Source organism: Hyperolius riggenbachi, chromosome 1 (assembly GCF_040937935.1).
Source record: "Hyperolius riggenbachi isolate aHypRig1 chromosome 1, aHypRig1.pri, whole genome shotgun sequence".
Taxonomy (NCBI): domain Eukaryota; kingdom Metazoa; phylum Chordata; class Amphibia; order Anura; family Hyperoliidae; genus Hyperolius; species Hyperolius riggenbachi.
Genome location: NC_090646.1, coordinates 384,393,244 through 384,412,857, shown reverse-complemented (window position 1 = coordinate 384,412,857; position 19,614 = coordinate 384,393,244). Strand labels below are relative to the sequence as shown.

Below are 19,614 nucleotides of genomic sequence, written 5' to 3'. Positions count from 1 at the left end.
AAATTACAAAGTAATTGTTTGCCCATTGCAACATCTTACCTCACACCTGATTTACATGGTTTAATGTATCAGTGATGATGGCATATTTACTGCTAGCAAGGTAAACATTGTGATTCATTGTGCTATGTGGTAGACGGCAGCATGGCATCACTGGAAGGGCAGGGCTACATACCTATATTATTAGTATTATTATCACATATAACCCTGGATAAGTTGAATTGTTGACTCCCACAATTTGGGTGTAAAGTGGGGAGTTCAGTTTATCCGTGGGCGATATACCAAGATCGCTGCTCCTCTATGCAAAGAGTGCATTGGAGATTGCGGATGAATGCATATCTACTTTTCCTCGCTTCAGCTTGCATCCACACAGCTACCTTCACTCCTAGCAACTTCTAAACTGGCCACTAAAGCTCTATGCTCACTAGGGTCACATGAGCGTGAGGTTGAAGCTCTATGGGCCAGTTTTGAAGCTGCCTGGGAGATGCAGGGGACAGAGGTTGAGCGATAAGAGGTAGATATGCTTCCATTGGCATGCTCCAATGCACTCTCTGCATGGGGGAGAATAGGGTGCCACATCAGGGAAGTCGTCTAATCAGCAATCCGTGGCTCTTGACCTATTTTTTTAGGCCTAAAGTGTGTGTGTGTGGGGGGGGGGGTATAGGAGTATGCATGAGAATATAAGGTATTTAGTATCTATATAGCACTGACACCTATATACAGCAGAATATAGTTATAAGAAGCTTTTATGATGCTGAAACCAGGATACGGTAATTAACATAAAAATGGGTACCCTGGATATTTGTTTCCTGTTATGAGTCATTGCAGGTGCTTTTTACATTCAAAATATTCTACCTTAGGCACTTTTTTTTCTCCTGATTATCCTCCTGCCCCCTCAAGTATCTTAACTGTGAACCACCCATCCTCCAAGCCCCCTTTATATTTGGGGGCCACACCTCTCTTCAAATTAGTCCAAAATGAATTTGTGATTAGAGAGAGTTAATGTTTTCTTGCTTATTAACCTTTTATTATAAACAGCAACATGGTCACAATCCTCCACCAGTTTATGTATGAGGGAATGGATATCTGGGAGTCCTCATAACATTGGACAATACTGTTCTGCAAGATGGAGGGTATGCTTTGCCACTCTCCATCTGCAGAGTACCTGTAACCCCTAATACTATCTACCATGGGAGCTGCTACTCTACTACTGCTCAAGGGGCAGAGCTCCACAGTTTTGGGTTCCAAGCAGCTTTGGGTTCCAAATCTCTTGAGGATAACTAGCCTGTATCAGTATGGGGAACAAAGGGGGGGGGGGTGTTTCAGGTGTGTGACTCAGACACTACTGATGCCAGGAATATTAACAGGACTGCCAAGCAACTGGTATTATTTAAAAGAAAATAAATATCCGAAGACATAACAACAAAAGTTGTTTAGGTGATACCTTTAATGACTAACTGTACAAGATTTCTTTGCAAGCATTCAAAACTTTAAGTTTCTTCTTCAGGCATGTTTCAGAACTGGATTAGAACCATACAAAGTACTGTCACATACACAGGCTTTACCTATTATATAGAGCCTTTAGAGTTAATAAATCTAAGTTTTGATGAGATCATTTACGTTTAAAAAAAAGAGGAAGACTAACATAAGGTCAGATACCAGTATACTCTACAAAATCATATATAAAGCTTGTGTACGTGACAGTACTTTGTATGGTTCTGATCCAGTTCTGAAACATGCCTGAAGAAGAAACAACGTTTCGAAAGCTTGCAAAGAAATCTTAGTCATTAAAGGTATCACCTAGACAACTTTTGCTGTTATGTCTTCGGATTCTCTCCATGCCTAATATCGGACCATACGCAACAGACAGATAGAGGTGTCACATCAGTTACCCTCCCGTTACCGTGCTACAGAAATTCAACTCGCCCCTGTTCTTGTAATTCAGCTCTTCCAGTTTTCATAACTTAGCAATAAACATGGTTCTGGTATCTTAGTTCTGAATATGGCCTTGTCTTGATATGCTATCCCTGAACTTGACTTTGGAAACCTTTGTTTGAACTTTGGCTTTGTAACTATTCTAGTAAAGTGACTTTAAATGTGATTCTGATACCATGGACCTGTGCATAGTTATGGTAACATGGACATTGTTCTACTAACTAGATCAGCATGGCCCCTGCAACACGGATTTGATCAGGGTTCTTCAAAAATGACTGTGAAACAATTCTAAGAATTCAGCCTTACAGTATAGTTTAGTACCTCACTTAAAGGGATCCTTAACTGAACGGGGGGTAAAGAGTTTTACTTACCTGGGGCTATTACCAGCCCCCTGCAGCAGTCCTGTGCCCTCGGCGCAGCTCTGGAATCCTCTGGTCCCCCGCTGTCACTTAGTTTCGTTTTTGACAACTCACCAGTCGCCGGCCACCATGCGTATTATTGGACGCATTCACCAATGCAATTAGCGCTATTGCGGACCGAAACGCGTACAAAAATACGCGTTGCCGCATATCTACGCGTGCGGAATGCGGCAACGCGTATTTTTGTACGCGTTGCGGTCCGCAATAGCGCTAATTGCATTGGTGAATGCGTCCAATAATACGCATGACGGCCGGCGACTGGTGAGTCGTCAAAAACGAAACTAGGTGACAGCGGGGGACCAGAGGATTCCAGAGCTGCGCCGAGGGCCCAGGACTGCTGCAGGGGGCTGGTAATAGCCCCAGGTAAGTAAAACTCTTTACCCCCCGTTCAGTTAAGGTTCCCTTTAACTCCATTTACTAAACTCCACAATGCAATATTTTAAGGTTTACAGCGGTCACATTGTAAATGCACAGGGATACAGTTCTGCAAAAGCACATTTCTGTGATCCTGGAAGGATGGGGCAGATGGCTCATGCATATGGTACAGGAAGGTTGTATATGTGAGGCTTATCAACGGAGGATGCACCTAGCATGGAAGGGCACTGCTGAGCATGGAGCACTCTTGGGGTAAGATGGAAGGTGGCTGGTACAAGACATGTGCACAGGGGGGGTGAAAGATTAAATCTAAACCAATCAAATTATACTTTTATAAGGATTACTGATTTGTCTGTGTGTTAAAGAAGATCTAAATCTTTACGTACAGTAGCATGAGAGGGGAGAATTGTTTAAGCTTTACTACAGGATCCTCCCCATTAATAAAAGAATGGCTCAATCTTCATAAACCACATGGCCTAACACAATGGAATCAATTGCCAAACACCAATTTATTGTCTTTAATACTAGTCACAAGAGTACAACTGATAAAAATAAGTTGAATGCAGAAGTCCTGGCATGTCATTTTAGCCGGTATCCCTGCAGAACTTAAGATCTCTTGGAAACCATTCATCCCAATACATAGACGTAAATAAATATGTTTTACATAAAAAGACACACAGCTGTGAGCACAAGTAATCAAATATGAAATGCTGTCTCTTTTTTATTTCAAATAAAATGCATACTGTGTTACCGTATTGTCAGAAGGGCTGTAACACACATAACAAGGTTAGAAATATTGGAAAACAGATTTCAAAGTGGAGTAGTGTCCAAAACAAATATTATACAGGACCTTGAGTCAAACGCAAGCCTAATATATAACTGTCCCTTCAAATACTGTGTGCTTATTATAGAAAATAGCTGAATGTTGATCATGTGCCAAACTGAAAGCTAAGACTACTAGTTTGTTATTACTATCAGCAGGTACCACCTTAATTTCTCTTCTCATCCACACATGCTGTGATACTGTATTATTACGTGTTCATGTAGATATTTTTCACCTAACCTGGCTCCAGTTCTTTTAATGTGTTAATCTTCATATAAAAGAGCAGATAAAGAACAGCTAATGTATTAAACGGACTTTTTCCTCATAAAACTGAAAGCAAAGAGAATGAAAGAAAATTTTTTCTTTCATTCATGAAATTAGAATGTGGATTGTTTATGTGAATAATGCACAGGTGTTCTGGGGGTCCACCAGGGAACATTTTAAAGAGAAACTCCGACCAAGAATTGAACTTTATCCCAATCAGTAGCTGATACCCACTTTTACATGAAAAATATAATGATTTTCACAAACAGACCATCAGGGGGCGCTGTATGACTGATTTTGTGCTGAAACCCCTCCCACAAGAGGCTCTGGTACCGTACGGTACTCTGGGCAAACTGCCACAATGTAACAATGACACACACAGGAGATGGCTGTTTATAGCTGTCTGTTAAAGCCAGAACAGCTACATAATCTGCCCACAGTAACAATGTCACCATGTAATACATGTCAGAATGTGAATCTGGGAGAGGAAAGATTTTACAATGAGCAAACTCTGACTAAATCATGTATACATAATTATTGTAAAAATTAAGCACCTTTTTATATTAAATTATTTTCACTGGAGTTCCTCTTTAAGGAGTTTCTCATGTACCTTAATCAGAAATCAAATGAACATGCAGATCAAAGATGAAGGAGGTATTGATAAGGTAGCCTTTTAAGACCTGTCAGTTAACGTGCTTGGTGGTGATCTTAAAGTGAACCTGAGGTGAGACACATATGGAAGCTGACATTTATTTCCTTTTAAACAATGCACATTGCCTGGTCATCCTGCTGATGCACTGCTTCTAATACTTTTAGCCATAGACCCTGAACAAGCATGCAGTTCAAGTGCTCTTGACTGAAGTCTGACTGGATTAGCTGCATGTTGGTTTCAGGTGTGTGATTCAGCCACTGCTGCAACCAACGAGATCAGCAGGACTGCCAGGCAACTGGCATTGTTTAAAAAGGAAATAAAAAAGAAAGAAATATGGCAGCCTCCATAGGCCTCTTAACTCAGGTTCCAATGTCAGAGACTTAGAAAGGACACAGCAATTACTGTAACATTCAGGTAGCTACCATCCTCATCATTTCTGCAGGTCAATTCCTTATAGACAAATGCTCAGATTAAGGAGGAATAATTTCTCATATGCTGATTTTGAAGGGGAGTGTCAGGTAATTTATCAGAGTACAGAGTGAATTCGTTTTAACCTTTTGGTAGATCTACATTTGACTATACACCAATGGCCAACGTACGAGATGATATTCACAGACACACTTTAGAGACACATATAATGTTAGGTAGGTTTAAACCTACCCACAAGTTCCTTTGGATGGGGCACACTATTGGTAACTTCCATATGCAAAGTGAGTTTGTGAAGATGAAAAAAAAAAAAAAAGGCAGAAAGTGATGGGAATACAAGTTTGGAGACATTGCACAGCACACAAATTTATGTTTAGAACAAAAAAAAAACATTAAAATTTGACATTTATAGGTTGTAACTTTATTACATGTTAATCCCTATTTATATTGTACAAAATATTATGTTCATGCCATATTTATTACATTCACAAGAAAATTAGGTCACTTTGCACCTATTTGGTTGAACATCTAATGTCTTTCCGTACAGGAAACCCATACCTCTTTTTAACACGCAAAGAGGTTCATGTAGGTGGCAACACAGGACTTACACACGCTTTTTTTTGCAATAATGGAGGACCTATTTGGGGGATCAAGTGTCTCTACAAACATATTACATACAAAAAATTGGCTTTAGCTGAAATGTTATGCTAGGAGTGATTACAGGGATTGGAGAGGAATGAGTGAGAGGAGTGGCATTAAACTGATAAAAACAAGCAAACTTGAGTTTATTTACTAAACTTACATATATATGATCCTTCCTTACAATCCTCTTTTAACTATACACTATACCTAGGTCCCCTGGCTCTTAATCTTGCCATTGCTGGTGACAGATGAAGAAGGCTGACAGCTGCTAGTATTAGGTGGCTGATAGATAAGCTTCTACTGAAACCCAGTCTATGTAGCTCAGAAATTCCTGTATCTAAGCACAGTCTGCCTGGGAGGAGGACAGGCAAATGCAAGTAAACATTGATGCAGAGGAGAAAAAAAAAAAAGTAAGGAAGGAGATTACATGATTGACTTCAATCAAAGGCAATGAGGATAGGAACATCAGGATCAGACTGTGAACAGTAAGAAGCATAGGTTATGCAAGTTAAACTAGTATTTACATTCTGATTTATGCGGTTTCTTTTTTTTTCACTAAGCTATGGCTTAAAATTTTGCTTTAAGGAGACACTGAAGCGAAAAAAAAATGATGATATTATGATTTGTATGTGTAGCACAGCTAAGAAATAAAACATTAGGATCAGATACATCAGTGTAATTGTTTCCAGTACAGGAAGAGTTGAGAAACTCCAGTTGTTATCTCTATGCAAACAAGCCATTAAGCTCTCCGACTAAGTTAGTCGTGGAGAGGGCTGTTATCTGACTTTTATTATCTCAACTGTTCCTGGACTATTTACTTTTCCTCTACTAGGGGAGAGGTCATTACTTCACAGACTGCTCTGAAAGAATCATTTTGAATGCTGAGTGTTGTGTAATCTGCACATATTATAGAATGATGCAATGTTAGAAAAAACACTATATACCTGAAAATAAAAGTATGAGAATATTTTCTTTGCTGCTAATCTTCTAGTAATTATTCATAGTACACAACCAATTCACTATATCATATATTTTTTTTCGCTTCAGTGTCTCTTTAAGAGGAGTGCAATGAACCCACCATTAGGCACCAGGATTGTCCACTCAAAGATAGAGCTTGGAGTCAGGTGGATGGAGTCTGCTATGCAGGCCCTTCACAGAAAATAAGTAGCAGTATCTAGTGGGTTGGTGACAGTATTGTGAGTTGAGAATATGCCAAATTGTAAGTTGCTGTGGACTTATTAACCGCAACATGAATTTTACTGCCGTTACCTTGTTTCCCTTTTACACAAAATAATTACCTGCATTCTGAATTTTTTTTCCTGTTTGCTATGTCCAATCCTGTTATTATCCATTTTGACTGTTCTTTAATCAAAGGAATTAAACTTAATAGCAAGCTCTTATACAAATCTCTGTCCTCCTGCACTCACATTACCCATTTATTAGAGCTAATTTGGGAAAGAAATGCTCTCCGTGAATGTTTTTTCAGTGAGTAATTGGATTACTAATTGTCATTACACATTGTAATTACACATAAGCAGCTTGTGTGCAGTCAGCTTGACATAGCCCAGCAGATTACACTGCAATGTTAGATGTTCTTTAGAAGTAACTAGTTACAGAGCTTTACTAATAACCGATGAATACCCATAGTAATTGTAGCAGGGTGTGTGCACATACATATTTATGATAAAAAAAGTCTATGATATTAGCTGAAGGACTAGCACAAGAATTGAACACTGCAAGGGATTAAAGTCAAATTCCAGGAATTTATATAATCTAAATTGAGTACAGGAATATTTTTTCTCTGACCCCAAAAAGCAGTCATATAACCTGCTTCCTCCATTTCCTGCTGGTCTTGGGTGGCCAGGTAAACCATTGTCAGTACTGAACACATCCCCTCTCTTTAGCAGGGATGAGCTCAAGAGTGCTCACGAGTAGTGAGCTACTCAAATTCGTCATTAAAACGAGGCTTGATTGGCTCAGGTGTGTCGCTGGGAGACGAGGTGTTACTTTCCTACAATGCCGCCAGCTTCTATGCGTATCTGGACGCTTTGCAAGACCCACTAGCGCGCACTTACTCCTTCCGGCTTGAAGGAGGAAGTGCGCGCTAGTGAGTCTTCCAACGCATCCAATAGGCTGCGCGCAAGACGTGATACGCATAGAAGCCAGTGGCATTGTGGGAAAGTAACCCCTCGTCTTCCAGCCGCACACCTGAGGCAAGCAAGCCTCATTTTAATGATGAATTCGAGTAGCTCACTACTCTCGAGCGCTCGTGAGCTCATCCCTGCTCTCAGGACGTTATAGGGCACTGTGTCTTGGATGCAGTGGTTCTTCTTGTAAACCAATATATAAAGTTGTGTTACACTTGAAAGTCAGTACAATGTATAATGAAACAGCACTTATGGAGCTCATACGTGGTACAATTTTTTCATTTTTTTCCAATGAGATAATTTCTTTTGATTATTCCGCTAGATCGAATATAAAGATTTTTTCAACATGTCCAATCTGATTTTTATCGAAAAAACAAGATAATCGTTTGTTTTTTCTTGATCGGAAAAAAAAAAAGATCATTTTTGACCTTCATTCGATTTGATTGTTTTGGCGGAATGAATGGGAAAATCGAACGTTTTTATTATACCGTGTATGTGCACCATAAGATCCATTCAGCCTTCAGTGGGTAGTGGTGCTGATATCAAACCAATGACAACCAACCACGTGGTACAATCAATCACCCTATAGAAGAACAAATGCTGAATCTGCTAATATAATAAACATCAGTGCAATCACTGAACACCAAACGGGATTTGCCCACTCCAGGGAAACATGTAACACCCTTCCCCTTGTCAGCTCCACTCACCATGAGACAACTTGCCACTAAGCATATAAGCCTTCCTTTGATCTGACCTTCCAATGTACCTCAAAAGACAAAGCCTTCCATAACGTAAAACCGTCTTTAATGTTTAAAAACCCACATAAAATTGTCCTTACAGTGTGAGAGTAGACAAAACAGCATATCTGAAAGGTATGTAGCAATCTTTCATGATTTTGTCGCTCTACAACTCAGCAGGGGATAAAGGCACGTTCTACCAGGATATCTAAAAAGCAAAGTGTTTTTTCTTCATTGTGAATCAACAGAAAATAGGTCATGTGTTACTTTAGGATGTGACTATACTGGTTAATTAGAGGTTGTAGCTCAGGCACAGGTTCTTTCCTTCCCTCCCTTCCCCTCGATTCTTCTTCCTATCCATTCTCTCACCACCCTTATTTTCCTCTTATCGTTTTGTTTTTGTTTGTTTTTTTCTTCTTCCGACTATCTTTCGTTTGGTTTACCACTCTCTCTGACCAACTATAAACATTTAATAAATAACTGATTGATAATAACCCTTTCCAATCCAATCTTGCCATCACCCACGTTCCCACCAGCACGTACTTTTTTCTGGTGTACAGGGGGAATGTGGGTGATTGTGAGGGTGCTGACTGGCAGGGATCCTGGAGGGTCTCTGCCGCCCCAATATTATGATTATGCACAGCTCTGTATGGAAGTTGTGTGGCGCAGCAGCGGTGCATGGGGCCAGCAGTGATCAAAGTGTTGGACTTAGTCTGACACTTTGATCCAAAGAGGCTGAAACGGTGCCAGATTTTATCCAGCGACAGCACCCCCAGCGGTAGCCATGTTTTCCTGTATCAGACTATGTCCGACATTGGACGTATACTGGAAAATGCCAATAGTTTGATACAGGATTAGAAAGAGTTAAAGGGAACCTAAACTGAGAGGAATGTGGATGTTTCCTTTTTAACAATACCAGTTGCCTGGCTGTCCTGCTGATCTCTTTGGCCGCAGTAGTGGTTGAATCACACACCTGAAACAAGCATGCAGCTAATGCAGTCTGACTTCAGTCAGAGCACCTGATCTGCATGCTTGTTGAGGGGCTTTGACTAAAAGTATTAGAGACACAGGATCAGCAGGAGAGTCAGGAAACAATTATTATTTTAAAAGGAAAAATCCATGTCCTTTTCAGTTTAGGTTCCCTTTAAGGTAATACAAATGAAACACAGACTAGAGGTGATGGATGAAAGATGAGAATTTCAAAGTTTACTTTACTGGAGGACAAATGTCTAATAGAAAGTTTAATTGTGCCATTCTCACTCCATCCTTTCATAGTTTTTACAGTACTCAAATTACTTTAACTAGATTCAGCTTCTTAGATGCTTAGTTCATTTCTAAGAAAAGCCCACCACAACAGAACAGAAAGTATTTCTCAAAAGGCAAGATGCTAATGAGAGTTACGGTTACTAGAAGGAATGTAGAAGTGTGGCATCATGTTTCCGACAATAATCATTTTTTTGAACAGTATGAGATGATACCAGAAGGAAAGATAGCCGTTGTACTACTCACTCCACTGCTCTGCCAAACAAATTAAAATCTAATCTTTATACGGGGAATGTAGTGACATGCAAGGAAACAGTAACTAGTAAATAAAAACAACCTCTTGCTATATAACCCCCGTTTAGGGCAGTTTCTAGGCTACATAGCTCAAAGGGGAAGGCTGTAAAAATATCCCCACCTGCCCATAGACTCAAGCACGCTGTTGAGAAGCAGTAGCCAGAGGTGACCCAGTATTAAGTAGCTCACAGTATTGGTTAGTCAGAGGTAGAACCCAGTATGAGCAACCAGATGTAACATCCTGTATTTGGGTCAGAGCAGTGTACAAGGAGCATCATGCAGTGGACAGGGTGCGTAAGAATGCTTTTGACCGATCGCTGGCCGAGGCATGATCGCCTCTTCCGAGTTCCACCTAGCATGTGTGCAAGGCTTAGGACTGTCAGAGTAACAACACAGAAGGATACTTGAAGGGAAAGGGACATGAGATTAAGCTAATCCCTGATTTTAACAGGGTAATTTTCATTATGACCATCATGAATACATGCAGTGTGTGGTATACATCAAGTGGTTCTAAAGATATCAAATTTGCATTCTAATACTGCCCATGAATGATACAATGAAGTCTGTATAATTTTAGTAGCATCAATGAGGTGTCAGGAACAACAGGCCAGGTGTAATTTCCATAAATTGCTTTGATGATAAGCCCTTATATGACAAAGTTGTAAATTGGATAGAGGCTGCACAATCAGTTTGTATTTAGTTGGATTTAAATTGATTTACCATATGTTCCTTTTTGTGCCTGTAACCATAATTACATTTATTTTATCTACTACAAGCTGATTGTCTATCTACCTGTCCCTATAAACAGTAAAGCATGGTTTCCACTGCTTACAGCTAATTAAGGTATTAACCTTTTTTTCTACACTTTTAACCTTTTGAAAACATTTGCCTCATCAAGGGTTTATAGATGCGTATCACTGTATACTGCATTGATACTATCCATTAATAATGTCATCATGTTAGTACAGATCTATATCCAAGTCATTGAGGTAAACCCATGTATACCGTAGTTAAATATTGTTTTTCTAAGTTGCTATGGTCACTTTTTAAAGCTTACAGTGAATGTCATACAGATTTACTGTTTGCGCTGCTAGCTTGTGAAACTACATTGGTTACGTGCTATATACTTTAATAACCTACCTATCAATGCTGTTTCACCCGTGTTCACCATCAGATTGTTGCCAGTAAAAGAAGCCAGCACTGATGGTAATCCTGGTCCAAGTTCAGCAAACAGCATCAAAAGTCGCTCTACTCCAAAGAGATCCACTGTAGGTTCTACAGAATTAAATTGAAAATCAAAATATAATAATAGAAAACAACACAAAAACATAAAAATGTCTTCCTCAGCAACTTGTTTAATCATAGTCATCATTCAAAGCAGCTCTATCGTTTACTTATGCAGGTTATAAAATAAGTCAACATCAGTCATGTGGCAATTATTGTATAAAAATAAAGACTGCGTAAGATGTGACTGGTGGTAAGGTTGCGTAGTGTGCAGTCTTACCACCTCCGCAGCATTCAATGCTGTCAATAACAGAGCTTTGTTGAGCCTTACGGTGGATAATATGCACCATTTAATTGTAATGTGATTTATAGCAGGTTCACTTAAAGTGACAACAACTGAATTGTAGCAAATTGCTGGAACACACCAATAAGCTATAGGCTCACTATATGCCAGCGGTTTTAGATGTAAATCCTTGCTTTCATGGGCATAAAGAGATGATTTGCATATTTGTGAGCGATGCATCATGGGAAACCAGTTTCTCACTTAAAGCTGAATTATTGCAAATACCTTTTGTTTGTATATTAAGCGTTGCTTTTTAGTAAGATGGCTTTTCGGTCTCTTTTAGCCCTTACACTCTCCTAGAGATTCTGGGTCTCTGGATATTCTCTTGCAACAATCAATATAGCAGAAAGTAGTGCAATTGAAAATCCAATAAACAACAGAAACCAGTAAGACATCACTTTTTAATGAATCAAACTACAGCACATTTTGCTTTGTATTGCTGAATAAGCCAGAATATGAAAAACATTGTTCCTAAATTTTAGAAATTGACAGGTTACATTGGCCTCAATTCACTCAGATTATGCTGGAGATAATAAGGCAAGAGATACATTGGCCTCGATTCATCATTGTCTTTGAGATAACTTTTTCCAGTTTGTTAAATTACCGAATTCGAAGTTTAGCGATTTCTAGTTGTATTCATCAAGGTTTTTCGGCATTCGGTGTGAATTCGATAACAATTCGGTAACCATTCGGTAACGTGTCGATATTTCCATTTTACAGCGGTAATTTAACACAAGGCCATAAGATTCCCATGGAATTGTAGGTAAAAAGCAGTCCTTTGAGCACTACGTAGCAACATTCTGAATAGGGCTTAACACCTGGACCAGGATTCTGGAAGTGGTTGGGACAATCCCACAATTTTATAGGAGCCTTTTCTAAAAAATTATAGTGCAGCTAGCAAAATTAGTTAACCCTGGCACTGCCTGTGTTCTCTTACAAGATGATTCAAGAGAAATGCAGATGTCATGTTATAGCAAATAAATCTATTCTCTTACAAATTTATATGGTTGCAGACCTTATTCTTGCCCTTCTGTGCCTTTGAATCACTCTCAGCTGATACATAACCACTTTAAATGGCTCCCTCTTCTCTGTCAGCAATGATCTGACAGGAATAACGACAGAGCAGTGAAGGAGATAACTAATCCTAAATGTAACGCTAAACCACGCCCACTTTCTTTTTCATGAATTGCACTTTCTTCCGTCTTAGCGAATCGTTACCGAACCGTTAACGAATGTTCGCTAACAGCTGTAGATAACTTTGATGAATCCTGAAATGAAGTTAACAAATTCGGTATTTTACCAAACTGTTGTTAACAAATTTGCTAAGTGTTGATGAATCGAGGCCAATGCCACCACACAGCGAGTTCTCTTATCTCTTCATTCCTTAAAGGTGCATACACACGCACTACCAAATGCAGCGACAGGTCTGCCGGACCCTCCTGCTGGGCGGTCTTTAGCCGACAGTATGCGCGTGTGTAGGCACTGTCGGCGGACTGATAAGGCTGTTACTGAACGATCCGCTCAGCTACCTCCTCTGTAGTTAATTTACCGCCTCTGTAGTTAAGTTACCTCCTCTGTAGTTATTTTCACATGCAGTTCATTAAATTGGCCTCAATTCACTAAGCTTATCTCCTGTCTTTAATAACTCTTCTGAGCTGTGTCTACAGTTATCACCATGGTGATAACTGTAGACACAGCTCAGAAGAGTTATTAAAGACAGGAGATAACCTTAGTGAATTGAGGCTGTCTTTAACATTAGACTTCTGGAGTTATTTTAAGGATTGAAGAGTTAATTTAAAGACAGAAGAGTTAAGAATATTCCTCTCTCTTTACTGGGACGCTGTCATCTGATTAAAATGATCAGTTTTGGCAGACTGTTATACCCAATCCAAACTCTTCCACTTCTACTCCAACATAGAGACGTACAGGCCCTTAATAAGGCCTTTCATGTTTTTCTGTGGCAGGGTAAAAGAGCAAGGATACCCTTACTAGCTTTGCAGAGGCCAAAATTGGATATTGGAGCCACATTTCCAAATCTGAGAGCCTATAATGTAGCCTCTCTCCTAAGACATTGTAGGGTTTGGCTGGGAGATACAGAGTTTTTTTCACAAACACTAAACTTGAACAACATTTAGTAGCTCCATGGTCTCTATCAGGGATCTTGCACTCTAGAATTTCTTTGCTTCCACCATACATAAAAAGATATATTATTCTTTGAGATACATGTATTGCTATAAGGGAAGCAAGAACATTCCTAGCTATACCAGGCCACCTGTCTCCTTTAATGCCTTTATGGTCTTTACCTGCTTTTCCGGGAGGCCGATTGTCACAGATGACAAGATTTTGGAAGAGCAAAGGCATTGAAAAATTATCTCAAGTTTTGAATCAGGAAGGAAAATTGCTCTCTTTTGCATTTCTGAAATCTCAATACCACTTACCTGCCGCCCCCCATGTTTTTCTATATTTACAATTAAAACATTTTCTTACTTCTGTACTGGGATGGGATGGCTCCCTTGCTGATCATACTAAATGTTTACACTTGTTTGGAGGCCTAAAGGAGAAAAGATCTGTTTCTGATCTTTACAATGAAATCAGATCTTTCAGAGTTAACACAGGCCCATTACATTACTTGAGATATTGGGCAAAAGCCATAGTTTGTCAGCCTGAAGAATTATCCCAAGGTTTGGTAAATGGCTGGCACAGTGTCAGACAAGTGGTTCGTGGCGAGATTTGGAGGGAGATGCAGATGAAAATTATACTGACTGGTTATTATGCTTTTGACTTCAAGAAACCTTCTGAACCTTCACATTATCTCACCTCATGTCCGAAATGTGGGAATGCCTCCCCGGATTTATTTCATTTACTGTGGAGCTGTATTAAAATACAGAAATTTTGGGAAGGAGCAACAAAGCTTTGTTTTCAGGTCACTAAAATATCAAGATCCATGGACCCAAGGTTGATGCTCTTTCATTATGCACCCGTCCCAAAACAATAACTCAAATAATTTACTAAAGCCTTTGGAACATTTATTTTTTCTGGCAGCAAAAAAAAAATGTATACTAACACTTTGGATACATTCTGAATGTCCCTCGTATAATCAAGTTCTTGAAAAATTGCGTTCCCTAATGTATATTGCAAAATTTGATGCCGAACAAACCAAATCTAAATCCACTCGAAAATTAATTAAAGTTTGGCGTAATTTCATTATTCAATTCGCTCCTAAAGCAGAACTGCAAAAAATAATTCGTCCCTTTACTTATACCACCTGGTATCTTAGAAAGAAAATTGCAGGAGCTTTGGGTCCTTTGGAAATTGAGGATGACATCTAGAAAGGTTAAACAATTACCTAAACACTTTCACTACTAGCTTATTAATGCTACAAGCTTGTTTAAACTTTTTGGGCATAGAAGAATCAACTGAATCTTGGCTGGTTGTGGCATGTAGTTAGTTATAGTCTTATTAGCTGCTCCTAGTTTCACTTGGTTTACATCCATTGATGGTGGTAGTGAAAGTACCTCCAATTTAAATGGAGTATGTTAATCAAGGGGTTTTGTTTGTGGGCCCAGATTATAGGGAGGGAAAAGAGTGGGAGGGCTGGGGTGCGTTTACATAATCTGGGTCTGGTTATGGTGGAGGAAAAAAAAAAAAGGAGGGCAAACTGACTAGGTAGGTTTCTGGATAATACTTTTCCGTCTTGTATTGAAAGTATTTTTTGATGAATCATTATCCAAAACTCTGATGGAATAGTATTTTTCTTTGGTGATTTTACATACTCTTGTTTTACTATGGTATTTTGCTCTCAGAAATAAAAAGATATTCAAAAATAAAAAAAGACAGAAGAGTTAACTTTAGGTTTGCCTGAGGTAAAATGTTTACTGAATACTACATGCCTTATCGCCATGGTGACAGCTCTAGAAACGTTATTAAAGACAGGAGATCAGCTTAGTGAATTGAGGCCCATTATGGTGTTTGGTAGGTTGTTGATAACTTGCACGTAACATATTAAAACAACAATTAGAAGCACGCATACCTATAATTTGAAGCTGTGTTGATTCTGATACCTCACCATGTATGTTTGCTGCTTTGCACATATATATTCCCTGATCTGAATATGTTACATTTCCAAGGAACAAAGATACTTCATGGTGGTGTGGCACATGGTATAATCTGGTTTTATTTCTGTACCAAGTCACATCTGCCTCCGGGAGACCTATAGGATTACAATCACAACAACAGAGCATTACATGTGTATCACCAAAATTTGTACCCGCTGTCTCACAGAACAACACATCCATGGTGGAGGACCACTGTAATATTTAGTTTTGTTCATCTGTCATTTTTCAGTACACAGATATAGCTATACACAGAGGTGACTGACACCTGTACCCTTATTCAATGATCTTTCTCGTGAGCTGATTAATTTCCATCTTATCTACAAGACATTTTGTATGGTCTAGAATTCAAGGAACTTAAGATATGTTTCTAAGAAGGCATCAGGATTTTTGGGGACACAAAAGATTACCACAAAACAAGCAATTGTAGACAGTACAGACAGCTTACAATATGGCCTTCCAGCCAACATTTTGGCCACGTTTTCTCATATACAAAATTTACTGTACAATGAAGATGCAAGCAGAAAGAAGTGTGAACGTAAGTATAAGCCAATCACTTTTAACCTTATTAATTAGAATACTGCTTTTGGTCTAGTGACAAGAAAAAGATTCTACTAAAATGCACAAATCCATTTACTCAGGAAGAGAAAGAAGTATAGTAAATCAGAAACAGTGTCTGTCAATCCTCTGCTCACCACTGCAATGTGGTCTGTAGTATGTAGTATGTATATAGTTAAAGATACACCGCAGTGACATATCATAGAATGCAGTAAATTATTCAGGATACCGACTGTTATGGAAATTTTCATCAGAAAGACTTCCTATTTATTTCTGTACACTGAATGTAGACCTGTCCTCCTAGTGAGGCTTAGCCAAGGCTGATTTGCTATGTGAAATTATCCCCTAACCCAAGCATTCTCAGAGACCGTTTGTACCGGCTTAGAAACTCTAAGTAACCAACCATTCCGTAGAGATCACCTGACAGGACTAAAAAGATGTCCACACCTTTGATCCATTTCAAAATGAAAATTAGGGTGAGGAAAGATTTTACAATGGGCAAACACTAACGAAATAATTTATTAATTAATATTGTAAAAAAAAAAAAGTAATCCATTTTATTCAATGGGGTCAATTCTTAATAGGCTGTGTGGTAAAAAAAATCTGGTCGGGAAAATACCGCATTCGGTATTTTAGACCGTTGTCTGCTAATTCATAAACATTTTCACAGCTGTGATAGAAATGCAGTGAAGTAAACTGTCGGTAACATGAGAAGAGTAGCTGGCTGACTTGTTACATTTGCTGTTCTCCATGCAGAGACAGCATTACAATAAAAGAGGCATCCCAACTTCAATTTAGATGTGCATGTTTTGTTATACTGCCTCTGCTTGCCCTGAATCTGCTAATAAAATAAATAAATAAAAATTAACAGTAAACTAGGCTTTAAAATGTATAAATACATCAAAACAAACAAAACAAGGAATAGAAAAAAAAAACTTGCATAAAGGTAGTTTAATGAAAGGTATGTGCATCTTGGTATCCAGCAGTGTAAAACAAGTGCCGTAGGTTAGTATTTTTATAGATTTGATTTACATGGTGGCCACCAAAATGCATTTTATGCACAGATATAATCTATTCAAGATATATGCTTTTTTGGGGACAGCTTAATTAACATATGATATGTAGACTACCCACATACCTGGTACCCCTGAATTTGGAAGAGACAGGAGAATATGTTTCAGCATTTATTTAGGATTTTTTTTATATATCTGATTAAAAGTAAACTGTGGCTCTCTTCACAGTGGTCAGTTGGATTGCAGAATAATTCTGCATGTCAACTCACTTCCCATACAATTCTATGGGCCTGTTCACAGTACAGTACTGCATTGTAACGGCTCACGTTATTATAACATACTGCATGCAGGTTTTGTATTAAAGTCTATATTCAGTCTCCATTGCAGTTCACAGTCACTGTAACGTATTATATCACATGTGTTATGCAACTGACCACTGTGAAGCTAGCCTGTCTGTTACCCCAAATTACACAGAAGAGTTAAACATTTATAAGAAGCAAAACGTAAACTGCAAAATTACAAAAGTTAGTTGTTAGGTAGAGACTTGCATTGACTAAACCTCTACCCTTCCTTGGGTCAATGGATATATGCAGTTTAGGAGAATGTTTTACTCAGCAGTACCGTAGATCACCTTTTATAAATGAAAATGAGTAATTAGTCAGAATTACAGATAACAACTGCAAGAGCAGCAGGAAGCAAAGGACATATACGTACAAAATGTACAAGATACGTAATAATGTCACATGTTATACACATAAAACATAGGTAGATCTGAACAAGAAGCCATTAAACAGCAAGGGTAAGATCAGGAAACCCACTATAGCCCCTCTATAAGCGATCAACTCCTCCAAGATCTGGTCAAATCTGTCTAAGTTTTCAAAACTAAGATAATGGGTCTGATTCATTTCACTTTTTCTCCTAAGTTTTCACCCAGGAGATAATTTTCCATCTTCTGTTTAAAATAACTTTTCAGCATACTGCATTTAAAAAAAATACCAAAAAGTAGGTAAAGAAGTGCTGTCAAAACTATTCTATTTTCTTGCTTGCTGGAGGCTTAAAAAGACTCTGAAGCGACATTAAAAATAGCTTTTTAACTTATAATCAACATGGGCATGTTTGCCCCTGCTAAAACGCCGCTATCCCGTGGCTGAACGGCTGTAGCTCTGCCTCCATGCACGTCTATCAGCGCGGATCTCCACCTCTCCCCGCCCCTCTCAGTGAAGGAAGACTGAGAGGGGTGGGGGAGAGGCGGTGATCAGCGCTGATAGACGCGCTGAGAGGTAGGGCTGCGGCCATTAGCCCTGCCTCAACAGGAAGCGCTGCCCGGGAACAACGGAGGGGATTTGGGGGGTAAAGACCCCTCGTTTGATAGCGGCGTTTTAGCAGGGGCAGACATGCCCATGTTGATTAAAAGGTAAAAAGCGATTTTTAATGTCGCTTCAGAGTCTCTTTAAAAGGCATTTTATTGATAAGATGTGAAAATATTACCTAGGAGAAACCTCAAGAGAAAAAGTAAATTGAATAGGGGCCCATGACTTTTATAGGAAAGCATAATAATGTCTAGCCTATCTTTCACCAACTGTATGTCCAAACACAGCGTACTATCCTCTAACTTAAACCACACCCAAAAGACACCAACCTGCTAGCAGATTTTGTTTCAACATTCTGTTGTCCTCTGACTCATTGTGCCCAAGAGACACTAATCTGCTAGTACAGTGTAAATACTACTGATTTTATTCAAAGAAGATGTGTCTTCTACATAATCACCACAAGGTGGCAAAGTATGTTTTTTTATGCCTATGTCAGTAGAAAATTGACATGCATCATTTTATTTCCACTGGGGTTATATTTTTGTAACATACTATAACATTGACATCAAAAAATATTTTTAAATAGGCACTTCTCCTATCTTTGTGAATAAGTTCATTTTTTTTATTTTAGCAAATATGATAATATTTCCCAAAAAAATGAAGGAAAGAAAGAACAAAAAAAATGTAGACTACAGTAGAATATGTGACAAGTTATTATAGCTGTCCATGACTTCCTGTCACAGATGGCTGTAATGCTGCTGCACTGTGATAGCCCGTGGCGCTTTATTCATTATAATACACAAATAACTGGGCATGGAACCAGTAATATTGTGATGCTTTATCATTTTACCTGGTTGCAACCCAGGGCCGGTTCTAGACAGGCACATATGAGGGGGCAGACAGAAATGTGCAGGGGGCATACAAAAACCCAGCGCGGCGCGCCAAAAAATGGGCGTGGTCATGCAGCAGACTGTGGGCGTGGTCATGGGTGGGGCCAAATAAACATGTCATGACCTTACAGTGGTGTTAAAGGACTTCCGAGGCCAAAAACAAGAAAATGACACTATACCTTTTTAATAT

At 39.0% G+C, this 19,614-nt stretch overlaps 1 protein-coding gene across 6 annotated transcripts in view; it reads right to left on the bottom strand.

Moving 5' to 3' along the window:
* Positions 1-19,614, bottom strand: part of ADAMTSL1 (ADAMTS like 1) — a 529,495-nt gene that overhangs the window by 143,483 nt on the left and 366,398 nt on the right. For all 6 annotated transcript variants that reach the window (XR_011020540.1, XR_011020539.1, XM_068234383.1 and 3 more), the window contains 2 exons: positions 15,572-15,751; positions 11,115-11,249 (listed from right to left, as the gene is read on the bottom strand). Coding sequence is in view for 4 of the 6 variants with exons in the window: in XM_068234383.1 (XP_068090484.1) it covers positions 11,115-11,249; positions 15,572-15,751 (315 nt within the window). In the remaining 2 variants the exon portion in view is untranslated. The remainder of the gene's footprint in view (positions 1-11,114; positions 11,250-15,571; positions 15,752-19,614) is intronic.